Raw genomic sequence first — 22,519 nt, 5'->3', positions numbered from 1 at the left:
ATTATCTCCAAATGGAGAAAACTTCCCAGAAGTGGCCGACCTTCCAAAATCCTTCAAGAGCACAGCGACGACATCCAGGAAGTCACAAAAAAACCAAGGACATCCTCCAAAGAACTGCAGGCCTTTCTCACATCAATAAAGGTAATTGTTTATGACTCCAGTATAAGAAAGACACTGGCCCAAAATGCCATCCATGGAAGAGTGGCGAGGTGAAAACCACTGCTAACCTAGAGGAACGTTAAGGCTGGTCTGAATTTTGCCAAAACACTCCTTGATGATCTTCAAACCTTTTGGGAGAATGTTCTGTTGACTGATGAGTCGAAAGTGGAACTGTTTGGAAGACAGGGGTCCCGTTACATCTGGTGTAAATCGAACAGAGTTCCACAAAAATAACATTTATACGGTCAAGCATGGTGGTGGTAGTGTGATGGTGTGAGGATGCTTTGCTGCTTCAGGGCCAGGGCGACTTGCAATAATTGAGGGAATTGTGAATTCTGCTCTCTACCAGAAAATCCTAAAGGAGAGTGTCCGGTCATCAGTCCGTGAGTTTAAGCTCAAGCGCAACTGGATTATGCAGCAATACAATGATCCAAAGCATATGAGTAAGTCCACCTCTGAATGACTCAAAAGAAGAAAAATTCAAGTTTTGGAGTGGCCAAGTCAAAGTCCTGACTTGAACCCAATTGAGATGCTGTGGCAGGACCTTAAATGGGCAGTTCATGCTCAAACCCTCCAATTTGGCCAAACTAAAGCAGTTCTGCAAAGAAGAGCTAGCCAAAATTCCACCACAGTATCGTGAAAGACTGATCTCCAGTTTTCGGAAAAGTGTTTTGTTGAAAGGTGGCACAACCAGCTATTAAGTTTAAGGGGGCATTTTGTTTTTCACATGGGTGATATAGGTGTTTGATAACTTTTTTGCTTCAATAAAAAAAAAAAAAAAAAAATATATATATATATATATATATATATATATATATATATATATATATATATATATATATATATATATATATATATATATTTGAAAACCGTATTTTGTGTTTACTCAGGTTGCCTTTGTTTAATGTTATGTCTCATTTGAAGATCTAAAACAATTTAGTATTAAAAACATAAAACAACAGAAGAAATCAGGATATACAGGAAATCAGCAAATACTCTTTCACAGCACTGTTTAATGTTTAGTTTTCAAGGATATTTGAAAACCTGTGAATTACTTTTCTTGATCTAAAAGTTTTGTATGTATAACAAAACACTCGAACATTCTTGATGTGCTTAAGTTAATTTGCACACGAGGTCTTTGCTCTGATTTTACACGTAGCTTAAGAATAGCTTAAGATCTTCCTCCACACAGCCTTGGCCATTAATTGAAAATGTGTTAAATATCGATTAAAAAAAAAACAATTGCAATGATTTGTTTTTCAGTGTTATCTTGTATTTATACATTTTAATCTGTAATATATTTGTAATATTTAGTTTGAAAACATAACATATTTGGTCATTAAAATTGTTACACCGTCAAGTGACTGTCCCCTGTAGTGTTGTCAAGGTACCAATTTCAGTACCAGATATGTCGGTACCGATATCAGTGAAATTTCACGGTTCTTGATAACATTTGATACCACAGCAAAAATATGCTAATTATAATGTGCTATTGAACACACCAGTTTAGTTATTTTATAATAATTTTAAGTTACAGTTTTAATAATTATTATTTTTCAGGACTTTCCAGAAAATGTTTTAAAGTTTAATTTAATTTCATCATCAAAATGGTGTTTAATCAATAAATTCTTTTAACAAGTGAAAATAGAACTTTTCAACAGGTCATTGCATTTTTTTGCCGAACTTTTATTCAACAGCTGTCTTGCTTGTGATGTTTTGATTTATTATTATTATTACAGTGAATATTTTACTATACAGTTGTAAAATATTTTTCTTCAATTCCAGGCATCTAGACTTTATTTTGAATTGTGCTTTTATTATGACGTGTGTTTTATGCCGGATGCTTCACTTTTCCGGATAAACAGTTTGCGTCATGGGTCACAGCGCAATGTGAACATTGAAGACTTTTAAGTCATGTCTGAAATCTCATCTCTTTACACTGGCCTTTGAGTCTGACAAATGAAATGTAGGACACAGTTTTGGAGTGTTTGTATTTTAGATTACTGGTGTTTGTGTATGTGGTAATTTTTAAATGTTATGTTTTCATTTTATTACTGTGAAGCACTTTGGTCAACTCTGTTTTAAATGTGATATAAATAAAGGTGAGCTGAGATTTAAAGTGCAAATGCTGTGATTTTAATTACAGTTGAAGTCAGAAGTTTACATGAACATAGGTTGAAGTCATTAAAACTCATTTTTTAACCACTCCACAGATTTCATATTAGCAAACTATAGTTTTGGCAAGTTGTTTAGGACATCTACTTTGTGCATGACATGAGTAATTTTTCCAACAATTGTTTACAGACAGATTGTTTCACTTTAAATTGACTATCACAATTCCAGTGGGTCAGAAGTTTACATACACTAAGTTAACTGTGCCTTTAAGCAGTTTGGAAAATTCCAGAAAATGATGTCAAGTCTTTAGGTAATTGGCCAATTAGCTTTTGTTAGACTAACTGGAGTAAATTGGAGTTGTACCTGTAGATGTATTTTAAGGCCTACCTTCAAACTCAGTGCCTCTTTGCTTGACATCATGGGAAAATCAAAAGAAATCAGCCAAGACTTCAGAAAAAAAATTGTGGACCTCCACAAGCCTGGTTCATCCTTGGGAGCAATTTCCAAATGCCTGAAGGTACCACGTTCATCTGTACAAACAACAGTACGCAAGTATAAATACCATGGGACCACACAGCCATCATAACTCTCAGGAAGGAGACACATTCTGTCTCCTAGAGATGAACATATTTTGGTGCCGAAATGTGCAAATCAATCCCAGAACTACAGCAAAGAACCTTGTGAAGATGCTGGAGGAAACAGGTAGACAAGTATCTATATCCACAGTAAAATGAGTCCTATATCGACATAACCTGAAAGGCTGCTCAGCAAGGAAGAAGTCACAGCTCCAAAACCGCAATAAAATAGCCAGACTACAGTTTGCATGGGCACATGGGGACAAAGATCTTACTTTTTGGAGAAATGTCCCCTGGTCTGATGAAACAAAAATTGAACTGTTTGGCCATAATGACCATCATTATGTTTGGAGGAAAAAAATGTGAGGCTTGCAAGCCAAAGAACACCATCCCAATTGTGAAGCATAGTGTGGCAGCATAATGTTGTGGGAGTGCTTTGATGCAGGAGGGACTGGTGCACTTCACAAAATAGATGGTATCACGAGGAAGGAAAATTATGTGGATATATTGAAGCAAAATATCAAGACATCAGCCAGGAAGTTAAAGCTTGGTCGCAAATGGGTCTTCCAAAAGGACAATGACCCCAAGCATCCCTCCAAAGTTGTGGCAAAATGGCTTAAGGACAGCAAAGTCAAGTCATCACAAAAAGCCATCACAAAGCCCTGACCTCAATCCGATAGAAAATGTATGGGCAGAACCTAAAAAGCATGTGTGAGCAAGGAGGCCTACAAACCTGACTCAGTTACATCAGTTCTGTCTGGAGGAATGGGCTAAAATTCCAGCAACTTATTGTGAGAAGCTTGTGGAAGGCTACACAAAACGTTTTAAACAATTTAAAGGCAATACTACCAAATACTAACAAAGTGTATGTAAACTTCTGACCCACTGGGACTGTGATGAAATAAAATCTGAAATCTTTTTCTGTACTATTATTCTGACATTTCACATTAAGTAGTGATCCTAACTGATCTAATACAGGGAATGTTTTCTATGATTACATGTTAGGAATTGTGAAAAACTGAGTTTAAATGTATTTGGCTAAGGTGTATGTAAACTTCCGACTTCAACTGTATATATATTTTACATGTACTGCGTGGTTCACAGTGGATAAGTGCTCTGTCATCTCATACAATGTGAATGATTCTCAATGTCTGTTGAGTTTATAGTGGATGAGATGTCGGATCTATTTAAAGTATACAGATCTTCCACAGAAAGATTGCAGCCTTTAGCGGTTTAATAAGTCACACTAGGACATGTCACGATTTTAATTTGATTAATTGTCCATTTTAGTGTACAAGGAGTAACGGAGCATGCGTTCAAAATAAGCCTGTGAGCATTTTAAAGCTGTCGTGTGTCAGTCATAATGCGTGCATAATGAAACCTGATTGAGTCGGTGCTTGGTACAGCAGAAACACTGGTATTGTTACATCTTTTTTTATTTTAGTATTGACTTGGAACCGAAGTACCAGTACTTTTGACAACACTTGTCCCCTGACAGAGAGACCATTAGATAGTAGTCTCTTGCAAAAGAAGTTAGTACAGTAATTAGTTGTCCAAATTACAAAGTGGCTTTATGTTCCATTATCTGTGGCCATTTGGTGTTCACTTAAAATCGTTATGAAAGGTCAGTGTGGGGTTTCCTTGCTTGGAACTACTGCCTTATTTTTTTTGTTTTTGTTTGTGACAAACCAGCTACTCTTGAAGTTCACATGGTTTTGTACCGTTGCGTTCACAAAGGCTGTGACTGTAGATCAGCAGGATGACTGGAATGACTGTTTGTTGCTTGCTGGCTAGTTTGCCAGAAACTCAGCAGGCAGAATTAATGGGGACCAAGGAGAAAGCTGTGTGCCTTCCTATTTCCTTTCCTTTGACATGCATCCTTCCCCTTCAGAACACTTTACTGTGTGCATGTTTTTACATAAGTACATGTTTTTTGTGTGTCTACTTGTTATCTCAATAATTATTTTAAATTTCATCTTCCTGTTTTGCAGGTCAATAAGCACATCAGGATGGAGGATGGCAGAACAACAGGGATCCCAGCTCATCACTGTGGATGAGAAACTGGTATGAACTGAATGTGCGTCAGAGGCTTTGGCTGATTTTGAACTGTGTGTTGGGTTTTGGATTGTACAGGGTCAATTTTTTTCTTCTTCTTATATCACTGTGCTTTTATCATTTAAAAGGTAGTGGTCTTCATAACTTGTAATAAAACCTGGTTGAAAATCATACGGATCAAAAGAAAAAAAGACAGACCGTAGGTATTTATATTATTTTAATTGTTTTTGATGTGTAAAATATATATATATATATATATACATACACACACACACACACACACACACACACAGTACTGTGCAAAAGTCTTAGGCACATAAGATGTTTAACAAAAACATTTGTCTTAAGATGGTTATTTATATTTTTAGCTGTAGTGTGTCAATAGGTGATATACATTTTAGACTCCCAAACATTCCTTCTGCAAATAGAATAGAATAGAAGAACATGTAATCTTGCAACAGATGGCATGGCCCCACAGAGACCCCCACTGAACATTCTCCCTAGGAGGATTGGTGCTGTTTTGAAGGCAAAGTTGGTCACACCAAATATTGATTTAGCTTTTTTTGTGTTTACTGGACTTTGTTTGATGTAAATTGATAAATGAAAACTAATTATGGCACTATTTTTTGAAGAAATCCTGATTATGCAAAATTTTTCACAAGTGCCTAAAACCTTTGCACAGTACTGTGTGTGTGTGTGTGTGTGTGTGTGTGTGTGTGTGTGTGTATTACACACACACACACGTATACATACATACTGGTGGCCAAAAGTTTGGAATAATGTACAGATTTTGCTCTTATGGAAAGAAATTGGTACTTTTATTCACCAAAGTGGCATTCAACTGATCACAATGTATAGTCAGGACATTAATAACATAAAAAAATACTATTTCAATTTGAATTTTTTTTTTTTTACTTAAACTACTTCAAAGAGTTCTCACCAAAATATCCTCCGCATGCAACAATGACAGCTTTGCAGATCCATGGCTTTCTAGCTGTCAGTTTGTCCAGATACTCAGGTGACATTTCACCCCACGCTTCTTGTAGCACTTGCCATAGATGTGTCTGTCTTGTCGGGCACTTCTCACACACCTTACAGTCTAGCTGATCCCACAAAAGCTCAATGGGGTTAAGATCCATAACATTCTTTTTCAATTGTCTGTTGTCCAATGTCTGTTTCTTTGCCCACTCTAACCTTTTCTTTTTTTTTTTCTGTTTCAAAAGTGGCGCTTTCTTTGCAATTCTTCCCATAAGGCCTGCACACCTGAGTCTTCTCTTTACTGTTGTAAATGAAACTGGTGTTGAGTGGGTAGAATTCAATAAATCTGTCAGCTGAGGACATGTGAAACGTCTGTTTCTCAAGCTAGAGACTCTGATGTACGTATCCTCTTGTTTAGTTGTACACCTTCCACATAGAGCCAGTTGTCCTTTGTCTTTGAAGACTGTAGTGTACACCTTTGTATGAAATCTTCAGTTTTTTGGCAATTTCAAGCATTGTATAGCCTTCATTCCTCAAAACAATGATTGACTGATGAGTTTCTAGAGAAAGCGGTTTATTTTTTTGCCATTTTTGACCTAATATTGACCTTAAGACATGCCAGTCTATTGCATACTGTGACAACTCAAAAACAGACACAGACAATTTTAAGCTTCATTTAACGAACCAAATTCACACACCTTTCAGCTGTGTTTGATATGAGTGCAAGTGATTTTCTAGTACCAAATTAGCAATTTAGCATGATTACTCAAGGATAAGGTGTTGGAGTGATGGCTGCTGGAAATGGGGCCTGTCTAGATTTGGTCAAAAATGACTTTTACAGTCAGTAATATCTGTTTTTTACATCAGTAATATCCTGACTATACTTTGTGATCAGTTGAATGCCACTTTGGTGAATTAAAGTACCAATTTCCTTCCGAAAACAGCAAAATCTGTACATTATTCCAAACTTTTGGCTGCCAGTGTGTGTATATAGTCCATAAAGTTAAGAAAAGCTAAATAAATAATTGTTATAGATAAGTAAATTACTTTCATTGGCCCTTTCTTCTTTTTACTTTCAAAAGTGTTTTGTGGTACCCTTCCCTTACTATAGATTAAAATATTCTGGTTTAAAATCAAATCCTGTTTTTGAAGTGTGCAACAGGTAAGTCAAGGCCTCTAGGACTAAACAAATTAACACAAGTCAAACAGAACTACACACTGTTCTTGTATTCAAATGAAGAGTTGTATAATAATCATTACAGGAAATTGTAATTAGTAACTTTAATAGAACTCATTTTATTACCCTTTTTGTAGACCACATTCATAAATACACAAAGTGTCACAGATGGTAGTGCAGAATATGCTGTGCCAGATCAAGTAAAAAGACATTGGCCTGCAATTTTAATTTCTTCATATAGTTTATCTACCTCACCCTCACATTTGATATCCATGATGTCTCCACTGCATATTTTTCTACACCCATTCATTTACTGTACAGTATACAGTATAGGCTGTTCACAACTCTGAATCTTTTAAGATGACCTAAAATCAACTGTTTGCAGGCCACTGACATAAGGATGAAGGAAAACGATTCTTTTGTGCATTGTGATGAACGCTCGCACTGTGCTCGAGCGGGAGCAAGCCTCTACACAAAGCGAATCAGATGCATGCACAGAGCACTTTCATCTTTTCATCTAAATAAAATCAACTGTTTTCCTTCAAACGTGTGTCTTTGTGTCTAAACAACGGCATCTCTTGTCAAATGTCACTATTACCTTGTTCAGACTTGGTATTAACATTCATCACGTTAGATCCGATCAGTGGACAGCACTAAATACAGGTGCAAATGGGTCCGAAATGTACATTTACCTTATAAAAAGTACCTGTCTTCTGGTTAATTTCATACCCTGTTTGAGAGTAAATGTCATATGGTCGGCTTTATGTACTGGTAGATAGAGGTTCGTCGTGTTACACACTATGCAGTACTTTAGTTTTTAAGTATTTGGATATTGTGCAAATTTTGTCTTCCAACTGCCGGGTACAGGGAAAAAGCCAAAATGCACATATTTCAGGATCAAGTTTTGGCTGTGGTAGCAAGAGTCACATCTAATTTAAATGCGGTGGTCTACTACTGCTCAGGTGATTGAAAGCCATTTCGTTGCGTGATAGGCTGCACTTAAAGTTTGCTGCGGTATCGATATGGGCACAGCTGAATCGATACACGCATCAGCAAGGAGCACATGACGATATATCGCCAAATCAATATTTGAACGGATCTAATAACTTTTTCGTAATGTTTTTTAAATATTTTAATATTTTACTTTTCTTTGAATCTTAACATGCTGGTTGTCTTGACAGCAAATTGTTAATACTCTCAGAAGGTTGATACTCTCTCTTGACACACAAAATGATAAAGTTTGCTAATCTTTTGTGTCCTCAATGAGACAACAATGACCTTGTTTACCTATGAAACTTCAGACACTCAGTTGGCCTGAATATGTAGGATGAGTTTGGCAGAGTTGGGTGTATGGGTGGACTCGGAATATGTCTGATTGTGTCTGAGCAGGCAAGTACACCCCGCCTGGTTGAGGGCTCTTGCTTAATAGTTGGAGCCACTCTGAAGTGAAGCTGCAAAAGGGCCCCCGAAAAGAGAAAGTTGAAAGAAAAAGGGGGGAAAATACAGTCTGACAGTAGCAGACCCACAGGAAGGCAGCGGCTGTCCTTATATAATTGGCCACCGCGCTTTTGTTGTTCTCTCAGTGTAGGTGAGCTATGCCCACTGAGCAAGATATTTGGATGTGCTGAGGTACTGGCTACCTGTCTTATTCAAAGACAGGGATTTTATACTTACTGCAAGCATTTCCAGTTATATGAAACAAAAATTTGTTTTTGTTCCTGTAGAGACAAAGAAATTGTCATGCTGCTCTTTGTTTTGCTTTATTAGAGAACTTCATGTAGTCATTGCACTCGCCATCAAATAGTTCGCAATACTGTAAATGTGACCCTTACGCATGATAAAAAAAAAAAAAAAAAAAAAAAAAATTATATTCTGAAGCAAAATATTAGTACAATTTAGATGTTACAAGTAAAAATGTTAAATACCAGCGCAACAGTATTGTGTCATGTCAATCATCTTCTGTCAGCCAGTTATACATCACGTTCTTTTCACTTAAACATTATATATAAAAATAACCACAGCATTCTCTGAAATTAAATTGCCTTTTTTGAGGGCTGCAAACAGTTGGCGATTGTTTCTGCAGAATCAAATATATTCGAAGTGCTCTGTAAAGATACTTAGTGATCTGAGGTCATTGTAGAAAGTCTTGTGGAATTTATATTGGGTCATCTTGGTGTGTTTTTCTCTTTGACCCAGAATAAATTCTACTAGACATTTCTTTGGATCTCTAATTTTCATGGGTTACCCTGTAATTTATCACCGAAACATGAAGACATGTTGACCAGGAAGAATGTAGTTGGGGTGGACAGAAGGCAGCATCACGAAGAGCATCAAATTCAGCTTTACTAAGGAATTTGGAATTTGAACTCAAACTAGATTAAGGTGCATTATTTGATCGTAAAATGGCTTTTAGAGAGAGTGATTGGAAATGTTATTAAAAGATAAAACACTATGACATACAAAATGTACAGTATTTGTCCATATTGTTTGAGTATTTTTGTTATGTTGTTGGCGTTATAAAGTCATATTGATTTCATTGTTCAGAATGGCATTTACAGTGTATTCATTGACTAAAGAAGGGGATGTAGGCAACATAGTGATGCAAATGGAGCATGAACCAGTTTGATCTCGCAGTGAATTTGGAAACCGTAGGTTGACTTCTATAGCTAAAATCAGTCTTTGCTTACCGAAATTCGAAACAATATGCTGACTTCCCATGTAGTGGTCGACCGATATATCGCGGAGGCCGATAAATCGGCCAATATTCTGACTTTTTTAATTATCAGTATCGGGCGATACATTTTCCCGTTTGGCCGTTTTGTTTCTTGAGGCCGCCAAGAATCGCCTGCTTGCATGTGAAGCGACTGAAACGTAAACGACCAGTCACGGTTCATTTTGTTGTTACGTGCCATCGTGTTACTACAATAATAGACCGGTGTGCAACACAGTCTCGTTTAAATGGTCCACATATCAGCCGCTGCAGACGCGTTTGAGCTCATTATGTTAAAGTGCTCATCTGTTTCATTCTCCCTCTCTCGCCTCAACAGACCCCTGTAACTTTTAACTGTCTTGTCTAATGATAAAAAGGCAAATATCAGTAAAACTAATATCATATACCATCTGCAAAATGCACAAATCTCGTTTAAACGAATGTAATACACAAACCTCAGAAAACTTGAGCAAATCCAGTGTCCTGTGGAGTGCTCATTTATCTACCTCTAAAGCACGTATTCTATCAGCCTTTCCTCGGCAGTTCCCTGTCACCTTTAATTTCTTTTCTAATGATAAAAGGCAAAAATCAAAAACTTCTATTATATACCATCTGCAAATATGCAGATATTGCGTTTAAAAAGATGTAATTCACGAACTTCATGAAAATCCAACATTTTCTTCATGTTGAGCGCTCATGTAATATCTTCCCCTGAAGTGTGTATTCTATTGGCCAGAATCAAAACTGAAGGATCTGGATCATGAGTTCCTCTGATTCACAAATCATGACAGTCAATCCGTGACAATTCAAGCAGGTTACCCAGGCCATTTAAACTGTCAGGAGATTGCTGCTCGCACTTGAACTTCAAAGTAAAAGCACTTCACATGTGCTATAAGTAAATGTCTTATTCCCTATGAACTGCATGTACAATTGATTTGATTCTGTATTTTTTGAGAAAATGCGGTTGCTGAAGTGGACATGCCATCCATGGTTGCTGGACTATGTGTACTGTTATTTCCTTCTTCCTAATATATTAACTATTTCTTCATGTGCAATTAAATTGCTAAAATCTGATGACTAAACAGAAATCAGAAGAAACTGCTATCTACCATATAAAATACAATGTTATTTATTTACAAAGTTTTGTGTGAAATTGAGTAAATATAGTGCTAAATAAGAGTTTATTATTATTTTTTAACAATTATATGTTTGTTATTTACTATATTAAGTTGTGTGATATATCGGCATTGTATCGGCCTATCGGCAACCCTGCTCTCTGGATATCGGCATCAGCCATTTAAAAAAAAAAAAAAAAAACATATCGGACGACCACTATTCCCATGTGGAAAATGCAACATTTTATTCATGTATCTATCAAATACTTTTAGTCAGCTAATTAACTTAAAATTGTTTTGAAACAAATGAAACTTGAAATAATTTAAGTACCTTTTGAAAATAAAAATGGAAAGATTTGTATTTAATATCTGATTTTGAAGAGGAGCAGAATAAAAAAATATGAAATCCTTATTCCTTTGAGATCTAGTGAAAGTGCTTGCAAATTTACCATTTTGCAGTGCAGTTAAATGTGTGGCATGGCAAAGGATGGTAATTAGAGTCCTGTGTGATTGTGGCTGTGTCCTGGCACTTTCTCCTTCTGGTGCCTGCACAGGCTTGCTTATGTTGTTAATTACAATTTGATTAAGCATGCTGGGCCATGAGAGCCTGCATTGCTGGCCAGTGATACACACTTTCACACGGAATGTCTGAGCCCCTGCAGGGATCTCTTGTAACCATGAGTCTTACACTAACCAGCCTTAGGATCTTGGCTGCTTCTAACGCTCCTTTATAAGGTATGCCAGCAAGATTTTTTTTTTTTTTTTTTTTTTTTTTTTTTTAACGGTGAGAGTGGAAATGTTTTATGCAGTGCAGGAATCCGGAAGATATTTAGGCCAAATAGGCTATAATTCCAGAATGCCAGCTGGCTGATTGGCATAGGGCAATTGTCCCAGTCTTTATCTAATTTTACACATTATGGTTGTAAAACAAACTTTTTATGCCAGTCTTTTATTGAAAGTGCATGTGTTTGCACATATTTTTAAGGGTTTTAAAAACCTACCCACATGCAAATATAAATGTAAACATCAAATTTCACTTAAAGAAATAGTTCACCCAAAAATGAAAATTTGCTGATGATTTACTCACCCTCAGGCCATCCAAGATGAAAACAATACTTGTATACTTTTTAACTACAAATGTTCCATACATCTCTGTGACGTGCGCTCATAAGAGGGATGACGTAAGCTCGTTGGTAAGGTCATGCGTCACGTGGAGTCAGGAAGCGCGTCATTGTTTAATTTTATTTATTTTTTTATTATTTGGAAATTATTATTTTATTTTATATTGTTTTGGACTGTTTTGGTTTGTGAACGTCTTGTAAACAATGACGCGCTTCCTGACTCCTCCACGTGACACGTGACTACCAATGAGCTTATGTCATCCCTCTCATGAGTGCACATCACAGAGATGTACGGAAGTGAACATTTGTAGTTAAAAAGTATATAACTATTGTTTTGTTTCTAAAAATAATCAATCATTTGTGTTCAGAAGAACTTTATTTGTCGACTGGAGTCATGTGGATTATTTTTATGCACCCTAAATATGCATTTTGGACCGTCAAAATGTAGGACATTCACTTGCATTGTTTAGAGGAGGCCTAAGTCTTAAATTCTGTTTTGATGAAGAAAGAAACTCAGATACATCTTGGATGACCTAAGGGTGAGTATATTATCATTCATTTTTGGGTGAACTATTCCTTTAAGTTTTCTGTGGCAATGGTTAGCCAGAGAATTATCATTTGTTGAGCTCCAAAAAATATATTTGTTATATATAACAAATATATTTTTTATATAAATATAAAAATTATAATATTATTATTATTATTTATTATATATATATATATATATATATATATATATATATATATATATATATATATATATATATATATATATAAATAAATAAATAATAATAATAATATTATAATTTTTTAGATGAGTGTTAGGGACTGACAGCCTCATTCATTCACTTTCATTATGGAAAAAAAAAAAAAGAGCAGTGCTGAAACATTATTCAAAATATCTCCATGAAATGAGAGTGATGAAATGATTACAGAGTGTTCATTTTTGAGTGAACTGTCCCTTTAAGGCAACTGTCAAACATGTTTCCTTAAATGTTAATGTGAAGTCAATAAGCTCTAGGTAGACTGAATTCAAGATCCAGCAGTGATCCCATCGTCCTCCTCCCCCTTTCCCTTGTGCATACATCTCAAGTGTCTGTTTTGTCTAGTTGTCCCCTCATACCAGGTGCTTGTCCAAGAGAGAAGAAAAAACCCAAGACCGGCAACTAGGTCAAAGGATATGGCTCTTTGAACAGGATCTGACAAGAGGCTTTGTGTATTAGCTGCTAAATGGTATTTCATTTGCTTAACACTTGAGAAAGTAACCTTTAAAGTACTCGACAGCACCTTTGTGTGGCAGAGGAAGGAGACTTGCACCAGCAGTAGTGCACTGCGTTCCTCACATCATTTCAACCACCCTGTGGTTTTTCAAGTGGTCCCAACACATTGTTTTTTCTGTTCATAGTCTGGAAATTATTGCCAATGTAGCTGCTTGGTCTTTAGTAATAATTATAATTGGGCTGTGATTAATTTAGTAAATGTTGCTTAATTTGAATTGCCATTATATTCCCAGAGTTGGCTATTCATTATTTTCCAGCATTCTTGACAGAAAAAAATTTGACTGAATGGGTGTCTGGGTTTCCTGTGGAATTATTACTGCTTTTAAGAAACACATTTGCGAGTCCTCTGTTCTTTGTGTTGTTCACTTGGAATGTTACAGTGTGCCCTGAATTGGAATAGATTTGTATAAGCCTCTGTTTATTTTATTTTCAAAGGAATAGAAGGGTAGGTATATGCAGGGCCGTAACCGCAATATACATTAAGGGGGACAAGTCCCTTCCAATAATCAGTTATGGCCAGATTGCCCCCCACCCCCCCAAAAAAAATAATTGATATCCTTGTTGCTGTTCTGCTGCAGTCCATTATGTATAGCTGTCTAGTTGTCATTCAGTTTTTGCAGGAATAACATAAAGGTTTGAAAAAAGTTACATTTTTAGCATGCTCGGTAGTCTAACGTTGCTCGTCAGTGTCATTTGAGATTCAATCAAATCGATGAAGGCGGGAGGCGCGGGACTCAAGTTTCAGAAGCCAAGCGAAAACCTCATGAATTATTCCAGTGGTGCGCATCAGCAAGCAGTTCAGGTTAAGTGTGTTAGTGTCATGTAAGATGAAAGTATCTAACTAAACATGCAAAATTTGACCACTGTTTTATGATTAAAATGTTGTACCAATCGACAGTAATTTCCAAGGGTGTAAACTATTCACCATTTGGCTAAATTCGCAGTTTTGAATTAAAAAAGTCACGTACAGTACGTGATTCGTATGTCATTCATAATTTTGAATGTGAAAACATTAATTGAGCCGTTTTCAGCATATCAGGCTTAAGACAAAGAGTGAATGTGTGTATATTGTTTGAATGTGGTTATCTGGCAAGCTTCTGAAGTAGCTTTTTAGAAAATTCACTGGACATCGTCTAAGAAAATTATAAATAAAACACAAATTAGAGTGTTATTACCCTCAGATTAAAACTAGAACATGGTAAGACCTGTGACTTGAGGCTTCCATTTAAATTTTTAGATTGTGACAAGGACAGTGTCATATTTTTTTGTGCATATATAATTAGGTAATCATTAACAATCAATTTAAGATTTTCTAAATAATTTCTTTTCTTTAATTCTGAATTTTGTACAGCATCTCCTAAGAGTCTTATTTTTATTTTGAGTATGTCTTTGTCAGGTCTGTGCTCAAAAAAATGAGGCACCAGTTAAAGGAGCATTTCACCTAAAAATGGAAAATGTACTTTTACTCATTTACTCACCCTTATGTTTTTCAAAACCCATATGCTGTTACTTTTTCTTGGAACATAAAAATAGATATATTAAGCAGTTCTATTCCATAGAATAACAGTTTATAGTGAGCAGGAGCTGTCAAGATTCATAAAGGACAAATACTATAAAGAACTATTAAAGGTTCAGTATAAATACATCATAACAGTAGACCCTTTGACAAGTGCACTATATTCCAAGCTTTCTGGGGCCATAGAAAAGCTTAGTGTTGTATGGACTACTTTTATGGTATTTTAATGATGATTTTTTCCCCCTCTTTGGACCTTGACAGCAGTGGTCAAAATGAAGTGTTTTTGTATGTAAAAGAGCATCGTTAGGATTATTGAAGAAAAGATTGTTTTAAGATTCTACTGGGAGGAAAAAACAATGAGGGACAACTTGAGGGCAGTAAATAAAATAAAAAAATTACATGGTTAACTTGCTTAATACACCCGGTAATATCCAACTGGGAGTAAGCCTCTGTTCTCTGTTCATATCTCGGGCAAAAAAAGTTCTGCTACACCCATTCCAGCAACAAATTACTAACTTAGATGCACTACATGTCTTTTACTTGAAGCTTAGTTAGGTTCACAATAATCAACAGTGTACTTGTATGAAAGCTACTAAATTAAAACTTACCACTGTGAAATGTCCTGCTCAAGTCGTGCTTGCGAAGGTGGTTCGGGTTGATCAGCTTGTTCTTCCAAACTTTCATTATCGGACTCAAACTGGTATGGCAAAAACTGACGGCACTGTTACCATAGTAACAGTAGTGTTTACAGCTGTTCAGGAAGACTCGGGAGCTGAAACTCGGTTATGTTAAGGGCCGTTACATTTCCGACACGCTCTACGCGGATGACCAATCACATCAGAGTAGGCCAGCAGACTGGGCTTTTCGGAAAGGGGGGCTTTAAAGAGACAGGAGGTAAATCAGAGCGTTTGAGCCAGAGGATGAAGAGAGGGGAAAATAAATTTACAGTATGAGAAAAATGTGTTTTTTGAACATTAAAGCATGTAAACCTATTCTAGTAGACCTCCAAAATAAAATTATGAACCTGTAAATTAGCATAATGATCTCTTTAACAAATTCATTTTGAAAGAATTTGAAAAGAATACATAGCTGACATTTAATAAATCAAAGACAGTGCTACTCAGTGTAGCATAAAAATCTTTAAAACCTGCTCTCATGACAAGTCATCATAATAGTGCGAGTTGGCTCGTACAAAAACACAACTTTTATTTCCATACTTAAACCTAAACATATTTTAATTGGAAAATCACTTGTGGAAGAAACAATAACATTGGGATTTTGAACTAGCATTTGGTGTTGTCAAGTGTCTATAAATGTTACTGAAGTGTTTTTTTTTTTTGGAACTGTTATTAGTAATAAATCATTAATAATCATCATTCGGGTCTACACACAAAAGTGTTTATAGTTAAAAATTGTCAAATATTAATCAGCATAATCTGAATAATATAACTATAAGACATGCACCTTTTTTAAGTGACTTCTGATTAATACAGACAAATACCAGCTGTCTTATTTGAATTTATAGAAAACTCAAATTGGCTTAATTGGGATATGAAAATTGGGTTAGAGCATTAACTAGACACATTCTTGTTTCATTTATTTTTAACCTGAGGACCGATCAGGCTTACAGTACTTAAACGAATCACTCAGACCGGTTTCTCGAGCTGGTTAAAATATTATTTTTTGTTTTTTCCCAGAGGAACGCAAAAGGAGAGATTTTGCAGAATATCTGTTGACCATGAACTGTGGCTGTCAAGCCACAAAAAGAACAAAAATAAAACTCAAATTTGATTATGCCCTTGTATATGTCCACAACACTATGATATGCTTTGCATACAGTGAATTGTCGATTTGCTTGGTTAGATGGTCTCTTCCTGTCTAAGTGGGCATTTCTCAGCCAGAATAAGTTACAATGTGGACTAAATTTTATGCCAAAAGTGTAAAGTCTGGCTTTGCAAGATTACATGTGTGTAGTAACTAGTGCCCGACCGATATTATCGGCCAATATTAGCCTTTCACCGATATATCGTATTGGCGTATATTTTACAGATATGAAAACTAATAACGTTAACCCTGTCCCTGGCAACCATGTCACTCATGTCTGTTTGCTGTTAGCCAGCTATAGTTTGTCAGTGCAGTAAGTAATGTAGCAGATTGAAAGGTAAAAATCAGAGTATCTTTTTGCAGCTCAGCAGACAACGGTACGGTGGTGGATTGTGTCTGTTGAGTGTTGATTTCACGCTACGCTGTTACCTAGTTGGTGAGACGAAATGCTGGGTCCATCTTTTACTCTCCGTGACAACGAGCTTATAGCTAACTAGCTAACCACGTAGCTACTTTCATTGCTGAGTGGAAGCTATTGTGTAAACATGTATTCACCAAACTGTTTTGTTCAGGATTCACAGTTTGGTACCCCCTTCAACCGAACAATTCCAGTCATTGCATTTATAAAATGTAATATTTAGAAGTCTGGTTTTCCACCGTTGAAAGTTTCCTCTGAACTTGTATAGCAGAATACAGTGTAACACTGCTGCCGCGGTTTATCTCTTGACTCAGCAGGTGTAAATGCTTCTTGTTTTACAACCTGCCAATAATTGACTGGCAGTATTAAAATAGTTAGCATTTGACTGATACTAAACAGTAATACTGATGTTTATTTATCTATTTATTTTATTTTTATTCTTTATTTTAATGGTCAGCATTTACCTGATACTAAACATACAGTACTGATGTTTTTTAAGCTATTTATTTTTATTTATTCTTTATTTTCTCAGTGTTCATTTCTAGAATTTGTTGACAATGTATAATAATAATGTCAAATATTCTTTGATAAAAATATTTAAGAAAGCAGCCTTCTGAGTACCTTTGCATAATCATATCGGTGCAAAATTGGTGAACAATCCACATAGAAATGGTCTGTTTTCATTACAGCTCAAAAATGAACTATATCGGCCACCATATCGGTGAATCTGTGAATTTTACCCCCTCTAAAATTGGTATCAGTCTCAAAAATCCCATATCGGTCGGGCTCTAGTAGTAACTAGTAGTCTGCAGATTTCAAGATTTCCCTTGTTTCTAGTACTTAGCCAGTTAGCCTAATGTTATCTTTGCTTCTATTTTTATGTCCTTGCGAGAGGACAACCGTTTCACTCTAAACCAACAATAGGTGACAGTGATTTTATGGAGTCGGTTATTTTGAGTCTGTACATTCTCATTGAAAAATATCTGGACCTGCAGTTATCAGCGAACCTACTACCAACCAAAACTCCAAATTGAAAGTGTTTCAAAGAGAAAGAAAAATAAAACATGTGCTTTGTGTAAGTCAGAATTGTCTTACAGCAAGAGTGCACATAGCAAGACTTGCTTTGTTAGCTGTCTAGCTAATAGGAGTGCTGTGGTGAGAATTATGAACTATTGTCTCTGATGTATGTGTGCTAGATTTGCTATGCTTGTCTCTTTCTTCCTAATATGTGCACTTTTAAACAATGGTCTATAAGTGTTTGTAAAATCAAACTTGCATTTGTCTATAAATGAAGTTATGATGAGAACAACATCAGGGTGTCCTGTTACTACTAGAACATTTGCTGTTTTCGAAGGTAGCAAGTTTATTTTTCCCAGCATACATTTTAACATGACTGTTTGCTAAAAACAAATGCGATAGATGCAAGATCCTCACCCGTCACACATATATACACAGACATGTACAATTCCCAAACCACCCTACTACTAGGCCTAACTGTAATGTGAGAATAGAGTTGACCCTCTGTGTCAGCTGCACCCTTGACTCTCTCACACCAGTAGTACATGCTGTTTATTTCTGTCAGTGAGTCTGTATGGTCGGTCTGTAATTAGCCCAGTCGTTAGACTGCTCACACTTGAAAGTTATGCTATGAAAGAGCAATCAGCAAGTTGGCTATGGCTGTTGATTTAACCCCAAGTTATTTCCAGAGACCACCTTTTGCCTGGAATCCTAATTTTCCCTGAGCTTTCTTGATGAGTGTTTCAACTGACTATCTAATTATTAAAATGTGATGTGTCAATGTGATTTGCAATCCTATTAAACTGACCTGATACTAGCCAGATATAATTACACTATAATTACGCTAATGATGGAATGGTCTTAGTCATCATTTGACCACTGGATTTACAGAAATAATTTCACTTTTACGAAGACACATGGCCAATGCATTATTGTGCAATGTAAATTCTGCCTTCCAAAATTTAACGCTCCCCGGGGCACCTGTCCATAATTCTAGAAATAACTGTTAAACTCAATTATATAGTATATACAGTGTGTGTGTGTGTGTGCGCGTGTGTAATAATAATAATAATAATAATAATAATTATATATATATATATATAATATACACACACACACATATATACACACACACACACACTGGTGGCCAGTAGTTTGGAATAATGTACAGATTCTGCTGTTTCGGAAGGAAATTGTTACTTTAATTCACCAAAGTGGCATTCAACTGATCACAAAGTATATTCAGGACATTTCTGATGTAAAAAAAACAGCACCATCACTATTTGAAAGTCATTTTTGATCAAATCTAGGCAGGCCCCATTTCCAGCAGCCATCACTCCAACACCTTATCCTTGAGTAATCTTGCTAAATTGCTAATTTGTTACTAGAAAATCACTTCCCATTATATCATACACAGTTGAAAGCTATTTGGTTCGTTACATGAAGCTTAATGTCTTTGTGTTTGTTTTTGAGTCGCCACTGTATGCAATAGACTGGCATGTCTTAAGGTCAATATTAGGTAAAAAATGGCAAAAAAGAAACCGTTTTCTCTAGAAACTCATCAGTAAATCATTGTTTTGAGGAATGAAGGCTATACAATGCTTGAAATTAGTGCCCGACTGATTTATCGGCCTTTTACAGATATATCAGTATCGGCGTATGTTTTCCGATTTTTTTTTTTTTTTTTTTTTTTTTTTTCAGAACATTCAGTGCAGAAAACAATGCTTGGAGTGATTTAAAATAGGTGTCATAATGTAGTTTGTCCAGCAGACTGCACTCCGACTCCATTGTTTACAGAGCTGAGCTGATGTGGTTCTGCTGACAGTGCGGAGTCTAGTGGTGTCTTCACGGTAAGTTGCTAACTATTTTGTGAAATACATACTGGAAAAGTTAATAAACAATAACCCTATAATGTTCCCTTTTCAATATAACTAATATAAAGTTAACCCTGTCCCTGACAACCATGTCACTCATGTTCACATCTGTTTGCTGTATTAGCCAGCTATAGTTTGTCAGTGCAGTCAGTAATGTAGCAGATTGAAAGGTAAGCATCACGGCAACTTTTTGCAGCTCAGCAGACAACGGTGCGGTGGTGGATTGTGTCTGTTGAGTGTTGATTTCACACTACATTGTTACCTAGTTGGTGAGACGCAATACTGGAAAATAAATAACGTCCATCTTTTACTCTCCGTGACAAATTTATAGCTAACTAGCTAACCACGTAGCTACTTTCATCCCTTGTCAGCTGAGTGGAAGCTAATGTGTAAACATGTATTCACCAAACTGTTTTTTTCAGGATTCACAGTTTGGTACCCCTTTCAACTGAACAATTCCAGTCATTGCATTTACAAAATGTAATGTTTAAAAGTCTGGTTTTCCACCGTTGAAAGTTTCCCCTGAACTTGTATAGCAGAATACGGTGTAACACCGCTGCCGTAGTTTATCTCTTGACTCGGCAGGTGTAAATGCTTCTTGTTTTACAACCTGCCCCTAATTGACAGGCAGTATTAAAATTGTCAGCATTTGACTGATACCAAACAGTACTACTGCAGTTTATTTAGCTATTTATTTTATTTTTATTCTTTTATTTTAATGGTCAGCCATTGACTGATACTAAACACACAGTACTGATGTTTTAGCTATTGTATTTTTATTTATTTATTTTCACAGTGTTCATTTGTAGAATTTTTTTTTGACAATGGATGATAATAATGTCAAATATTCTTTGATAAAAAATATTTAAGAATGCAGGCTTCTGAGTACCTTTTGTATAGTCATATCGGTGCAAAATCAGTGCACAATCCACATAGAAAAGGTCTGTTTTCATTCCAGCTCAAAAATTAACATTATCGGCCACCATATCGGTAATCAGTTTTTTGATGAGAACTCTGAAGTAGTTTAAACATTTTTTTCAAATTGTAATAGTAATTTTTCACGTTTTTTATATATATATATATATATATATATATATATATAATATACACACACAGGTGCATCTCAATAAATTAGAATGTCATGGAAAAGTTCATTTTATTTCAGTTATTCAACTCAAATTGTGAAACTCGTGTATTAAATAAATTCAATGCACACAGACTGAAGTAGTTTAAGTCTTTGGTTCTTTTAATTGTGATGATTTTGGCTCACATTTAACAAAAACCCACCAATTCACTATCTCAACAAATTAGAATACATCATAAGACCAATAAAAAAAACATTTTTAGTGAAATGTTGGCCTTCTGGAAAGTATGTTCATTTACTGTATATGTACTCAATACTTGGTAGGGGCTCCTTTTGCTTTAATTACTGCCTCAATTCGGCGTGGCATGGAGGTGATCAGTTTGTGGCACTGCTGAGGTGGTATGGAAGCCCAGGTTTCTTTGACAGTGGCCTTCAGCTCATGTGCATTTTTTGGTCTCTTGTTTCTCATTTTCCTCTTGACAATACCCCATAGATTCTCTATGGGGTTCAGGTCTGGTGAGTTTGCTGGCCAGTCAAGCACACCAACACCATGGTCATTTAACCAACTTTTGGTGCTTTTGGCAGTGTGGGCAGGTGCCAAATCCTGCTGGAAAATGAAATCAGCATCTTTAAAAAGCTGGTCAGCAGAAGGAAGCATGAAGTGCTCCAAAATTTCTCGGTAAACGGGTGCAGTGACTTTGGTTTTCAAAAAACACAATGGACCAACACCAGCAGATGACATTGCACCCCAAATCATCACAGACTGTGGAAACTTAACACTGGACTTCAAGCAACTTGGGCTATGAGCTTCTCCACCCTTCCTCCAGACTCTAGGACCTTGGTTTCCAAATGAAATACAAAACTTGCTCTCATCTGAAAAGAGGACTTTGGACCACTGGGCAACAGTCCAGTTCTTCTTCTCCTTAGCCCAGGTAAGACGCCTCTGACATTGTCTGTGGTTCAGGAGTGGCTTAACAAGAGGAATACGACAACTGTAGCCATATTCCTTGACACGTCTGTGTGTGGTGGCTCTTGATGCCTTGACCCCAGCCTCAGTCCATTCCTTGTGAAGTTCACACAAATTCTTGAATCGATTTTGCTTGACAATCCTCATAAGGCTGCGGTTCTCTCGGTTGGTTGTGCATCTTTTCCTTCCACTCAACATTTTGTTAACATGCTTGGATACAGCACTCTGTGAACAGCCAGCTTCTTTGGCAATGAATGTTTGTGGCTTACCCTCCTTGTGAAGGGTGTCAATGATTGTCTTCTGGACAACTGTCAGATTAGCAGTCTTCCCCATGATTGTGTAGCCTAGTGAACCAAACTGAGAGACCATTTTGAAGGCTCAGGAAACCTTTGCAGGTGTTTTGAGTTGATTAGCTGATTGGCATGTCACCATATTCTAATTTTATGAGATAGTGAATTGGTGGGTTTTTGTTAAATGTGAGCCAAAATCATCACAATTAAAAGAACCAAAGACTTAAACTACTTCAGTCTGTGT

The 22,519-nt window shown here is 36.2% G+C and overlaps 1 protein-coding gene across 1 annotated transcript in view; it reads left to right on the top strand.

Moving 5' to 3' along the window:
- The window catches only part of ndufs4 (NADH:ubiquinone oxidoreductase subunit S4), a 37,845-nt gene that overhangs the window by 1,582 nt on the left and 13,744 nt on the right, over positions 1 to 22,519 (top strand). Inside the window, exon 2 of the mRNA XM_051696230.1 lies at positions 4,841 to 4,913. Within this exon, the coding sequence (XP_051552190.1) occupies positions 4,841 to 4,913 (73 nt within the window). The remainder of the gene's footprint in view (positions 1 to 4,840; positions 4,914 to 22,519) is intronic.

This window comes from Myxocyprinus asiaticus, chromosome 4 (genome assembly GCF_019703515.2).
Source record: "Myxocyprinus asiaticus isolate MX2 ecotype Aquarium Trade chromosome 4, UBuf_Myxa_2, whole genome shotgun sequence".
NCBI classification, from domain to species: domain Eukaryota; kingdom Metazoa; phylum Chordata; class Actinopteri; order Cypriniformes; family Catostomidae; genus Myxocyprinus; species Myxocyprinus asiaticus.
The sequence above is the reverse complement of the archived record's forward strand: the minus strand, read 5'-3'. Positions and strand labels throughout refer to the sequence as shown.